This window comes from Diplotaxodon limnothrissa, linkage group LG16 (genome assembly GCF_057381915.1).
Source record: "Diplotaxodon limnothrissa isolate DT_005_m linkage group LG16, D_limnothrissa_male_GT1.1, whole genome shotgun sequence".
Taxonomy (NCBI): Eukaryota; Metazoa; Chordata; class Actinopteri; order Cichliformes; family Cichlidae; genus Diplotaxodon; species Diplotaxodon limnothrissa.
Genome location: NC_140611.1, coordinates 21,081,830 through 21,095,393, shown reverse-complemented (window position 1 = coordinate 21,095,393; position 13,564 = coordinate 21,081,830). Strand labels below are relative to the sequence as shown.

The 13,564-nt window shown below is 42.6% G+C and overlaps 1 protein-coding gene across 1 annotated transcript; it reads left to right on the top strand.

Moving 5' to 3' along the window:
* Positions 1–971: 971 nt before the first annotated feature.
* LOC146616115 (uncharacterized) lies at positions 972–11,749 on the top strand. Its single transcript, XM_085374247.1, has 7 exons — positions 972–1,388; positions 1,777–1,844; positions 2,145–2,373; positions 6,476–8,463; positions 8,667–8,885; positions 10,493–10,633; positions 10,876–11,749. The coding sequence occupies exons 1-6, from the start codon at positions 1,043–1,045 to the stop codon at positions 10,595–10,597; spliced, it is 2,955 nt and encodes a 984-aa protein (XP_085230373.1). The 5' UTR covers positions 972–1,042; the 3' UTR covers positions 10,598–10,633; positions 10,876–11,749.
* Positions 11,750–13,564: the final 1,815 nt, after the last annotated feature.

The following is a 13,564-nucleotide window of genomic DNA, read 5'->3' as shown; positions in this document are numbered from 1 at the left end:
TTGAGTGACAGCCGCAGCAGCCAATCGCAATTGGCTCGGGCGAAGCTCTTTAAAGCTTCTGCTAATAGCCTTTGTGTGAAGGCGGGGAGCCCTTCGCTCGGTTAGTCTGCTGATTAGCAACAAACAGAAGGTTACGAGTTTGAAAAATTGGACTATTTGACTACTAGAGCGGCGTTGTGGCGGCTGAAGGGGGGTGAACTATGTCGGGTGTCTGACTGGAGCTTGTTGGCTCGCTTTTGAAGGGGTCCGGCGGTGATTATTGCAACATTTTCGAGCTGGTCGGGGCGACCAGCCTCGCTTTTAGGTCGTCCAAGTCGCGATGCTGAGCTGATAGCTGCGTCATCATGTTGCTTCCGACTCGAGTTGGCGAAAAGAAATCACAAGTTAACGCCAGAGGTGAGGCTGCCCGCCGTCATCCACCCCCGGAGGCCACTCCCGACCTCTGAGACAGATGGAAGACGGACTGCCGGCGAGGGGTTGACGGTGAAGCCTGTTTACGCGGTCGTTGTGGTGACTTTACATCACTTGGCTTGGCGTTGTTGGCGCGATACTCTCCTGGGTTATTATCAACATTTGGAGGGATATTAAAAAAGAACCTGGTTGCCCGACAGTCGAAACCGAGAAATTGCTAAGAAATTTGACCAAACGTGTCCCAAGGAGGAAGTGTAACTATTGCATATTAGGGATGTTTGGATAGAGAGAAGTGATGCTCTCATTGACAGCAAGGATACAAAGCAGGGGCAGGGAAATGCGGCTGATTCCCGTCTGACTTTTCTTCTGCTTTTCAAGCCACAATGAGAGGCGCTAGTTATTGAGAATTTACTCTGTGTGGTGCACTACATTGTGTCAGACTTTTCAACTGCGTGTTTTCGTGCCTCTGTCGTCCTTTATCGCCTCATCCACGTGGACTTCGTTTCAGGTCGTTGGGTAAAGTTTCGTAAGAGGGCGATCCAGAAAGGTGGTGGTGGGGGTAGTCCTTCTGAGACTACAAAGTTGTATCTTTTTATTGGAAAATAAATCCTCTTTTTTTTTTTAAGAAAAAATGGCTTGTGACTGTTCTCACACCAACGCCCAATACGAAAACGCAGAGACATGTTGCCCGTCCAAGCCCTGGTCGGATGGAGATAGAAAGCAATCCCGGCAGAAGGAGTCAGCGGGGTGCTCGAGTGGGCGTGGGTCCACCGCACGGTGGTCCCCCAACTTTGAGGTGATAGACGGGCTGCTGTATCGAAAGAAACTGGAAAGGGGCTTCATCAACTACCGGGAGGTTTTGAATGAGGACCGAAGACATGAGGCAATCTCCACTTTCCACATAAGGCGACCGGGCCAACGCCACCTCTCACTGGAAGAGACGTACAAATGCGTGGCTGAAAACTACTGGTGGGAAGGTATGAACATCACTTTTGTCTTCTAAGTGTCTTGGTAAAGCATGCGAGTCATGTGTAGACTGCTACAAATGCATATTAATCTTATAACTGCCTACTAATGATGTTATCTATACACTAGCAGAGATTTAAGCATTCCAATTGTAAGTGTAGGGATACTTGAAACAGACTCGCATATGCACAAGTGGTTGAATCAGTCAAAGGTTGTGAGACTTATTCAGACATGAACAATAGGTGTTAATCACACCCCTTGCTGTTCTTTTTGGTGAGGCATTACCAAGTGTCGAGACAGTTGTGACACCTTTAAAACGATTAGCCCGATCCAGCCCAAAATCTTTCCTGTCTTTTGTTACCTCATGTTCTGATGTTTGAACAACTGCTTTCTTCACAGGGATGTACTTTGAGATCAGAGACTTTGTCCTCAGCTGTCCAGAGTGTCAGCACAACAAGAAATCGGAGGTGAGTGTACACTGGAGTTGATGAACTGACAGCAAACGCTATCCCGGAGCCTTGTTTCTTCTCATCAAACTTTAAGCGCCTCTTCATTTTTATGGAGACGGCCTTCTTTTTCGGCATCTCACACATTTTAATTCACACCTTCTAACTCATTCCCACTTACTCTCACGCTTGTCTCCTGGAAGTGCTTTCTCACACACACACACACACACACACACACACACACACACACACACACACACAGCATACTCCCATAATAAAGTATTTCGATCTGTCTTTTTCGTTTTTGTCTGTGCCTCGTAGGAGCCGGGTGGCAGAGGATGTGTCACAAAGACAGTAGTGTCACACAGCTCCGACATGCTGAGCAAGCTGAGGAGTCAGCGTGAGGCAGGCCTGTTCTGTGACATTACCCTGCGGACGAGCGGGCGTTCCTTCTTAGCGCACAGAGCCGTCCTGGCAGCCGTCAGTGATCACTTTCAGGAGATCTTCACGGAAATGGACTCGAGCATGAAGGCAGACATAGATCTCACAGGTAAGAGTGGACACCTGGGTGCCACATCTCTCTACTTGAGCTGTTTTTTTGGGTAGGTGGTTGAAGGCAGACCAAAATACCTTACCGAGCCTGATCCTTCTCCTCACATCAGTCACTCTGCCCCCACAGGTGTCAAAACTTCAGTGTGAATATTTCTGGTCTAAATGCCTGAAAAATTGTTTAGTTCAATTTAATTAATATAGCACCAGATCACAACAGCAGTCGCCTCAAGGCATTGTATACTTTAAGGTAAAAACCCTACAGTCACACAGAGAAAAAATCGGATGACGTTCTATGAGCAAGCACTTGGCGACAGTGGAAAGGAAAGACTCCCTTTTAACAAGATCGCTCTTGCGGAACTAGGTTAGAGAGGGCCTTGACTGGTTGGGGGTGAGCGTACAGTACACATTATATGTGTATTATATATGTTTAATCTATTCTCTTTACATAGAAAAGCACTTTTTGAAACAACCTCTGCCTTGCCCCTTTTGGATAGATAAAGTCCACTACTGTTTAAAAAAAAAAGAAAAAGTTTTACTATATATAAACTAGAGATGGACCGATCCGATATAAGGTATCGATCCGATACTGACCTAAATTACTGGATCCGATATCGGAGAGAATTAAAAAAGGTAATCCGATCCATTAAATATCAAAAAAGCACCTCACAAAACTTGGGTCATGGCGTAACTCGGCTCATAATCTTAGCACATCGGAGCAAAATGCGTCACGTGATAGAGCGGCTGTGGCGTGCAAGACCTGTCGGCGGTCTGGTTGAGTATTTGTAGCCTCGCGTCCAAACCGGCATTTCATCTCCGAGAAAGTTATCCCCGAGAGAAGTAAAGCAAGTGTGTAAGTTCATCTCTGAGTGTTTGTAAAGCATTCCAGTGTTAAGCTTAATAACCGATATATGGAGCGACTGCCTCTTCTTGCTGCTACTTCAATGATGAAACTGATTAATGATCAGCTGATCGGCTTTTCTGTCGCGAGTCTGTCTCTCTTGTTTGTTTATCGTTAACTTCGCGCCAGAAAGAGGAAACCAGCAGCTGAACAACAGCAGCACATTTAAGCTTGATATGCTGTTGTTAGAATTTATTTAATATTACTTTCTACACCAGGATCTTTTTCTACGTAGCTGACAGCTGGTAACTGTGCAGGGGCGGATCTAGCAAAGTTTAGCCAATTGGGCCGATAGGGCATGAACGGGGAAAAGGGGGCACAAAGAAATACTTTTCTTTTCTTATTCTCATTTAAAATGTTGAGCTTTTAATAAATAATTATCTGAATCTTACGCCCAAAGTTTTAATCTGATGTAAAATGTATAGAAGTCCATTACTGTATATAGTAACTATTAAGTCTAATATACCCTAGTAAGCTATAGTACTTTTTCTTTTGGGAAGGTACCATCTGTGCAGTCTGCAGTTCTGTTGAAGAAAGATGTTGAATCTATTTAATTATTCTTGAAAAATAATTTATTTCTGTGCATTTTTTTTCACACTGCATCAAATTAAAGTTGATTACATTGATTAAGCATCATAAGGTGAGGGGTGGTTCCCTATTTTTATTTTTTTTATTTTTTTATTTTTTATTTATTTTTTGCTGGGAGTTTGGAACCCTGTTAGTTAGGTTGCTTACTCTTTAAAATACCAGAATTGGGAGGATAGACTAGGTTTAAGTTTATTAGATTGATCAGTTTTGCTGAACTATGAAATATTTTGGGTGCAGTGTATGTTTTGCATACAGGTATAAGAGAATAGCTTTAGTGTTTTATTTTTTTTAAACTTGAGTTTGAACTTATACAAAATGCAGCAAAATATTAAAAAAACAGTTTTATTTATTAAAAAACACACTATATCGGATTCATATTGGTATTGGCCGATATCCAAATTTATGATATCGGTATCGGACATAAAAAAAGTGGTATCGTGCCATCTCTAATATAAACGTATACAAAAATTCAAAAGCTACATGCTTGTATAAGATCAACTGTGATAAAATATTTGTCTAATTTAAGAGATTCCTGAATGTTGTTCCACCATTAAGAGACAAAACTTAAACTCGTGTTTCAAAGCTATTCATGTGAGCATAAGTAACAAGGTACTTTTGTTAAGGATGGCTTGGAGATAAAAGAGAAAACAGACTTGTTCCCTTTGAGTGTTAAGTTTTAGCCATTATACCACTTATTTCAAAATGATGGTTGCTGAAACTGTCCCCAGTAATACTTGAAAGGGAGAACTGTGAGCATGAAGGGGCTTGAGAGTATTGGCAGTTACATAACAGGAGCTGCATCCAAAAACAAATTTGTGGCACTTTCACTCCTCCTTCGTGCAGCAAATGATCAGGTTTATGGAGCACTAAGTATAATTAGGGTTTGGACTTAACTATTAAATAAATGAACAGGATAACTACCAATCTGAGACCGTTTTGACTGCAGCACAATGAATGATTTCCAAGAAAGGCTCTCAGAAAAGTGCGTGTTTGTCTGAACTCGTCACATCTCCCAGATTTTTGCCTCACTTTTGAATGCTGGCATTAAGAAATGGCGTAAATACTTCTAGCTTGTGATATGGTCGAGCTGCAGACTGTATATTTTGTTTCAATTTTAGGATAGCCCAACCCTTATTTCCATCATCCATAAATCTCCACATTACTAAATTAAATGTTTCTTTTTCCCTTTAAAACATCAGATAATGCTAAAAAATGTCCATTATAATTTGTGTGCTCTAGACAACTTTCCCATTGTTCATTTTTCCTCTTTTTTTACATGACTTATTGTCCAAAATCTAAAAGATTTTTTTATTCATTTTCATGAAAATTAATGCACCCATTTGAGAAGATTGTACCAGCAGACTTTTGCTCGCCAGTCATTATTTAGTAATCAGAACACTGACTGTCTTTCAAGCAAATGCTAAATACAATGTTGCAGCTCCAGTCAGTAATAAACTTAATAAACTGCAGTCAACATTGTCCCTTTATTGCCCTGTTGACAATAATTCCAGGTTAGAACAAACAGTAGAGTCATTTATAATTCTGAGTGATTTATTACACAGATTTTAATGAATACACATTTATTAAGAGACTGAATGCAAATAATGCGAACTCCTGACATTAGGTAAGAAAATTAACGTCTTATCATTGCTCAAACAATAGTGTGAAGGAAACTTAAGATGTAATCATATCATCCAGCTGATTCAGAGGTCTTTGTGATGACATTTGGCATTTTGTAAAGACGTAATCACTCTAAAAATTCAGACTTAGGCTACGTCCACACGTACCCGGGTATTTTTGAAAACGCAGATTTTTCTATGCGTTTCCACCTTTCGTCCACACGTAAACGGCGTTTTCGGTCACTGAAAACAGAGATTTTTAAAAACTCCGGCCAGGGTGGATATTTTGAAAACTCCGTTTTTGCATTTACGTGTGGACGAGAAAAACGGAGAAAACGCAGCGTCAAAGGTGTGCGCCTTTTTTGACGTCACACTGTGCGCCACGTTATTGTTTCGGTGAAATGAATTTCTACAATACTGTTAATTGTACTCTCTGCAGTGTTTAAATGCTTACATATACACACACAGTTACTGTCCCTCCACACATACCACGCGGTTCTGCTTCTATGCCCCAGCTTTGTTTACTTTTTCCCGCCGAGGTTTCTAGACTTCTGATTGGCCAACATTTCTACACGGTTAGGAATATATCGCCACCTGTTGCTTTGGCATGTTCCTAGCAGCGTTTTCCTTCATTCTGCATTTACGTGTGGACAGGATTATTTTTTTTAAAATGAAAACGGAAAATCTCCGTTTTCAAAAATACCCGTGTACGTGTGGACGTAGCCTTAGAGAATCTGGTCCTTAAAATGGGATTTGGCTGTTGTCTGTGTTATCGTTTACTTATCTTTGATGTGTGTTCTTACATGAGAGCAGAAGTGTCCATGATTAAAGGAGTTGTTAATTTGTCGTCTTGTTTCAACTGTCATGTTTACACTTTGCTCCCTCTTGGAGTGCTCTCCCTCTGATCTTCTGTTTACACCAAATTGCTTTCATCTCCCTCTTCTCACCCTCTGATTGACCAGTGATCTAATTAAAGGCTCCTTTTAACCCCCCAGGTTTCAGTGAGGACAGCCTTCTCTCTCTGCTGGATTTCTCCTATTCCTCCACTCTGTGTGTTCGCCGTGAGGATCTACCTGAAGTCATTGCCATGGCCCGCCACCTGGGCATGTGGCTTGCAGTGGAAGCCTGCTCTGCCCTCATTAAAGAGCAGGAACAGCAACTTCATCCAAACTCAGCCTATGCTGGTTCGTGCCGTGAGCGTCATCACCACCAGAGGGAAAGCAAAAGGAAAAGGGTTTTGGGATTAGAGAACAATGTGAACGCTGCCTTCAGTCTAACACTGGATGCATCAGACGAGTCTTTTGAAGGAAGTCCCAGCCGCAATTTACGCAGAATGCCAAAATCCCAAAACGGCCACCCTCTAAGTCCCTCACACAGGATGAAGCTCATGGACTTTAAATCGCCCTCTTCAAAAAAGGCCTCCACACCTCGAAATGCCACATCTACCCCACAGTCACAGAGTTACTCACCCGTATCCCCATCGAACACCCGTCTGCTCCGCTCCACTCCTGGAGCTGCCAAGCAGGTTCAGAGATTGCTGCCAATGTCGGAGACCTCTCAAAAAAACAAAAAATCTCATCCCATCTCCCAGCTTTCCTGCTCTTCTAGATTGAGACCTGGCATGGTGTGCAGCCCTGTGAGGGTTAAGCAGGAAGTTGAGGAGGTTGGCGAGGATGAAGAGGATTATGCCAGAGCACAGGAAAAGTACAAGTTGATGAATGTTCTGGGGTTACAAAGGACTTCTCTCCTCCCCAGACCAGAAGATCTTATTGGCTGGAGACAAAAGAAGCGACTAAGAAAGCTGAAGGCCAACAACTATTCACTCACCAAGCGCCGGAAACCCCGTTCACCGTCCCCAGGACTATCATATGGGGATGTGACTCTGGCGTTTCCCCTCTGCAACCCTGTTAACACTCACCTCCTCCATAAGCCTGCGAAGACCAAACCTGCTGCAGCAGCTAGCACAGAGAAGATTACAGCTAAGAGGCCAAAAACCACTCGGAAGCGTGTTCCTCCCAGTGACAGGAGCATGCGAAGTAAAGGGGTGTTACCTGACATGTTCCAGCCTATATCCAGGGTTGCCTTTGGGGGGAGGCAACTGAGACAATCCGTAAGGAAGGGTGACGGTTCCCACCTTCATTCTCAGCAGCCTCTGCGACGTGGCTCGAATAAAAAGCTAGTCAGAAACAAAGTCAGGATCAAATCAGAACCAGCTGAATACGCTCTCTCAGGTCTCCGATTTTCATCAAACAATTACTGCGGCCACACACCCCACAAATCTTTACCTTCACAGAAGATACAGGCTAGAAATAAGGTCACTGTTGAGACAGTCAGAACACTGCGATACAACAGCAGCCGTCCTGCAGCAAAGGCTAAACTCAGACGGGGCTCCACGAAGGAGGCGAAGAAGGTGAGGTGTAATGCCAGAGAAGAGGGAAGAAAGGTGGGAAGCCAGGGGCTAAGAGGGACCATGGACACTAGACCAAAAGTGAAGGAAAATAAACCTGATGGGCTCCAGTTTTCAGAGCAAGCACCTCCACCGTCCATCTACGACCACCCTCTTTATAAAGTCATCAAAGAGGAACCAGCAGAACCTGTGCCAGTTGGAGCTTTCCCTGATCCTCCCTCACCAGACCTGGGTAAACGCCAGAGCAAGCCCCCCATCAAGTTACTGGACTCTGGCTTTCTGTTTAGCTTCTGCCGGCCAGCAGGGGGGCCCATGTCCGGACTGAAGAAAGAGGAGGAGAGTGTTGATATCTGCTTAACACGCTCTGTGTCACAAGTTGGAGAGAAATTTGAAGCAGAAGAGTTACCCCACAGGACTCTGAGAGCCAGAGGGCCACCCATCCTGCCGGTGGTGAAGAGGGAGAGAGAGGAGAGGAAAGTGACCCAAGTTAAGGGCCGTAGACCCAGGCCCAACCCTCGAAACACTTTACCTCTAGCCAGGTGTGCTAGGTCAAAACCTGCAGGGACCATGCCAAAGGTAAAAAAAAAAAAAAATACTAAGTAGCAAACTATAGTGACGATTATGATCTCATGCTTGCTTTTATATCTAATTTTATAACTGTACAGTCTTTGTTTGATGCATCGCCTGTGGCGCCTAATCTTTTAAAAGCATTTAATCATTTCTATCTAAAAATGTGAATAAAACTCATTAACTAATAATTTTATTTTATTTTTCTCTAGCAACAAGGTAAGCTCCTCGCTCTGAGCAGTAGGAGCTGTGCCATGCTGGATGCTGTACGTCGGGCACGACTAAAGCAGCTCAGAGGGCCTCGTAGTCAGGCCCCTAAAGTTCCCAAAGCAGCCCACGCCTGTCTGCAGTGCTCAGCCTCCTACAAGGATTGTGATGCCCTAATTATGCATCGCCTTAGGCACATCGAGGGCAAGCACTGGCCATGTCTGGTAAGCACCAAGGAATTCAAATATTAGTTTTTCTGACAACATCATGTTTTAGTACCTGCTCGGCTCACTTAGAACCGCAGATGAGCAGATACTAAAAGAAAAAGTACCGGGTACTATAACCCAATGGGAAAACACCGAAAACCGTGGCGAACCATGCCAAGTCGATCCGAGTTGGTACTAACAGAAAAGGGGCTTTAGTGACCTTTCACTGCATCTTTGGGACAGTACTACCTTGTGTCTAAGATCTTTTTCTCCTGCTGCTCTGCTCAGGGTGTTAGAAAGCATTGAGGTGATACTTTTTCATGTGGCATTTAGACAAAAACACAAGGTCTGTTACTTCTAGCTTTCTTTCTAATAGGCCAAGCACAGCCTTTATTTTTAAACTTGCACTGGTGGCGACTTTGGTCAGAAGATGTAGCGAAGTTTGAGAGACCAGAAGTGTTGTTCTTAAAAACCTTACAACAAACATGAAACCATTCTGTCTGGATGAAACAGGGCTTCATATTAGTTTACTTGACCTCATTTTAGTTTTAATTGCAAACGAAAAGAAAAATGGATGACTTTATATAGGCTGACAGTAATTTTAGCACCAAATATGCCCATGATGAGAAATTAAATGGTTGGTCAACAGTTTTCTACAGTTTTTGGTTTGAACAGCGTTTTCTTGAACTATAAGGTGAGTCAAAAAGAATCAAAGTAATGGACATGTTCACAAGTGCTCAGTTAGGCCTTTACACTAGTACCTACTCAGGTCTGTTCGGCACAGCTCAACACAGCTTTCAGGGTTTTCCATTGGGTCACAGTACCTTCCCTTTTTTTTTTTTTTTAGTACATACTCCTCAGGGGTTCCAAGTGATTCGAGGCTATCCAAAATGTGACATCAACAGAGAGCATGCCATGGCTGGCCAGTGCCGTTACTCAATGAGTCATGATAGCATCTCTTTGCAAAAATCAAAACCACCATTTTTCAAACACAGCAACGAGGGAGAGAGCTGCTCAAAGAACAACACTGTGGTCCCAGAGTCTGACAAAAACCCACAGACCGAGCAGCAGCTATACCATTGCCTCGAAGTCCTCTTTTGTTGTGGTGTTCGTGTTGCGTACAAATGACATCACAGGACTTTTGACTGGGTTGATTTAACGATGGTACTTGATTGTAATTGAAACTGAGTCAAGTTGAGGCGAGTCTAACTCATCCCATACTTCTGAAAGCATGTCTGGAGAAACTGTAGCCGCTGCTGTAATCCTACAAACACGTGAAACTTACAATTCTCCTCTTTATAACAGCGCATGTTTCGATTGTTACCAGTGAACGGCTGCGGAATAAAGGCACTTTGAAGTTGGATCATTCTTTTTGTAGCTCAGAGCTATTTCTTTCTCAAATTTGGTGGAAGTGTTATCTAGTCACCAGCAATGCGCACATAAACGTATCAAAAAGGCAGTGGCCACAATGACTCAGTTGCCATAGGTGTAGTTCTTGTCTAACAAAGTCTTTCCTGCTTTTTGGGTGGCATTGAGGCACTTGGGAGTTTTGTTAAATTGCAGCATCGCAGCTCTTTTCCAGTTATTTCTTTGTTATTAACACTTTCTGTTCCCCTCTGCTGCAGCTCTGCAGTAAGACGTTCTTTCGACTAAGGAATGTACGGAATCACATCCGCACCCATGACCCCAAGTTGTATAAATGCCGGAGTTGCATTGCTGCTGGTTCATGAGGAAGCTGGAGGACCTGCTCATGCACTGAGACTAAGGTGAGTGGAAGCGACGCCTTAGAAAACTGAGCTACACATCAGTCAGTCATCTTTCATAGTGCTGCCTGATGTGATTGATGAGTGGGGAAGATGAATGTTTAGTTGTCCTTTGCTCTTCACACTGCTCGCGGAGGGGGGGGCTATCAATATCCTTACAGTTCAGTATGATCATCTGCTCAATACCTGCATTGATTTTTCTTCAGTGTCTCGTCTGTTTCTTAACACTCGTGTTTATTTTCCAGGATGATGGCTGTCTGTGTCTCAACGCCAGGGAACAGGCCAGAGTCACATGATCGATCTGCAGCGTGTACATAATGCATCCACCACACACAAGCACAACGGCCTGTGGAAAGGCATAATTACTCGAGCTTCTAATCATTGCCGTTGCCAATGATTGCTAATGTTATTTAAATAACCAAACCAAGGTTGCTGTTCCTGTTTGCTTTTCCGTACATACAGAAGTTTAAACTTGAACATTACACTCAGGGGGCGGGGAATGTGATGCCACGTTATAAAGTGATTTAACATCACTTTTGTGTACAATATTGAAATATAAAGTGATTGTTATAACTATTACTTCTACTTAATGTCATCTTTATTTTTCTATGTATAGATTACATTTGGAGTGCACTTATATCATAGCTTATGTTGTAAAACCTAAGAAGTAGTACTGAAATCGATGGTTTGGAGTTCAGAGCGGGAATACTTGAAGTGGTGCAAGTGCTGAAGGGAATACTTGAAGTGGTGCAAGTGCTGAAGGGAATACTTGAAGTGGTGCAAGTGCTGAAGGGAATACTTGAAGGTGGAGGTGGGATTTAGGAGTGAGCCTTTCCTTGAGGTGTTTCAGTGGGTCTTTTGTCTTTTGGTGTGAAAACTTTTAAATGACTTCACTAGTCTTTCCCTCCTTTTGTATTGATCTGCTAATCTTCACCTAGTCCCGGAGCCTGTGGTTTGACCCGAGGGTGGGGGGTGCTGGGTGTGGTGAAACCGCTGCATGTGTATTTCCAGGCCATTTGTAGTCTCCTCCCCCACCCCCCCACCCCACCCCACACACACACCCGTCCCTTCATCTTTTCTAAGGCTGCCACTTTAAAAAAAAAAAAGAAAAAAAGAAAAGGGAAAGTGTCTCGTTTTTAATGTGAATTTCTGAACTAGTAATCAACACAACTGTCATTACAGATGTTTTATTGATTGTTTCCTCCACTTAAATCCAAGCTAAGATGCTCATCTTGTTCTACTTCAAATTCTACTGAGTAAATGCAATGTGTGCACATACAGAGATGTCTATGTTTCACAGATTGATTTTAGAAATAAATGAGCTGTCTCGCTATCTGTAAAGACTGAATAAATTTTTGCCTTTTGTATCCTTTTATTCCAATTTAAGTATATATATATCTGATATAATACGCTTTTGTAAGTGCAAATGGTGACAAAAGATTCAAAACTGTATACCTGGTACAGTTTCATGCCAAAATCTAAGCAGGAAACTTGACCTTAAAATTCAAGGGGACTTTTTTTTGTTGAAGATTTAGTTAGCATCTAGAAAATGGTGTAGCTTTGTGCTTGTCTGTATTTTTGCATAAGGGACATAGTTCCTCATATCTCTCGAGGGAATTTCATTTGCCATTGTTCCACAATAACTCAAAAACAAGGAGAGATTGTGACCATATTTCACATTAGTTGTATAATGAATTTATTACTTTTTATGCTCACCGGTTATATTTCTTCACCGCATATGACTCTGGACAGAGCTTCATCTAACCTGCAACCTAACTGGTTGGCAGAGGCACTCGAACTACAAGGTACTAATTGGAATTTGTCATTTTAGTTTCAGTCCTTTTGGTAAATATTTGGTAATTATAATTAAGGAAGCTTGTTTCCACCCGGCAGCTGCTTAGGCTGCTGCCCCCGCGACCCGGCCCCGGACAAAGCGGATGAAGATGGATGGATGGATTGTTTCCACCACCGAGAAAGATAAAAGATTGCTCTCCAGAAGTCCACATTTCAATTTAAGTACAAAAGTTCCACTTAGAAGTTTGAGTCACTCATTTTAAATTTTGACTTGGCTATAAATAAGTCTCCATGTGTAACAGTAGGTGTCACTTTTTAAAAAGGGGAAAAATCCAGGCCCAGCTTTCCTGTCTCTCTCTTAAAATTTTCATAATTATTTGGGTTTTAAAAAATGTTATTTTGATCCTCCTCAGTGTTTCAATCAGAAGATCTGACATTGCACAGTTTTCAGAATGCATATATGCATCGATAACTGATCTTGATTATGTGATATATATATTACATTAGTCTGTACTTTTCCACTACTATACTGCAAATTATAAGTAATTTGACTCTATAGGATTTTTTCCTCTGGAAATTTTTCAAAAGAAATTTTGAAAAATTGATTTGTTAAAGCAGCTGAAATGATGTTCTTGTGCGTAATGTTGCAGAGGGTGGCCATTCATTATAGATGGATGGATGGATAACAGTTTGCTCAGTGACCTCTCCACCACAGTTTCAAACATGCCCAAGCTGGGCCCAGTTATAGACCCAGCCTTCCTAATCATTTCACACAGTCTACTGCTATCACCAGTTCGGATGCTTCTCCCCCAGCAGCGTACATAAAGTACACTGAATAATCTCCGAACTTGTCCGTCTTTTTTTGGCATACAACCTCCTGTGTTGGTCTGCCAGTTTAGGCTCTTGTAGATGCGGATTCACACATGCTTGTACTCCACCAAGCTCCAACGTAGATCATCTATGCTGCTAAAACAAGAAAATGTGTAAAGCTGTTAGAATTTGAATATTCTCATTAGCAACATCCATTTGAAACACAGTCTACAGACATGGTTACAACCACAATCTTCTCTGTGGCTTTCCTCTTTTCCTCCTGCCTGGCACCTCCATATTCAGGATCCTTTTGTCCAGCATGTTTACCAT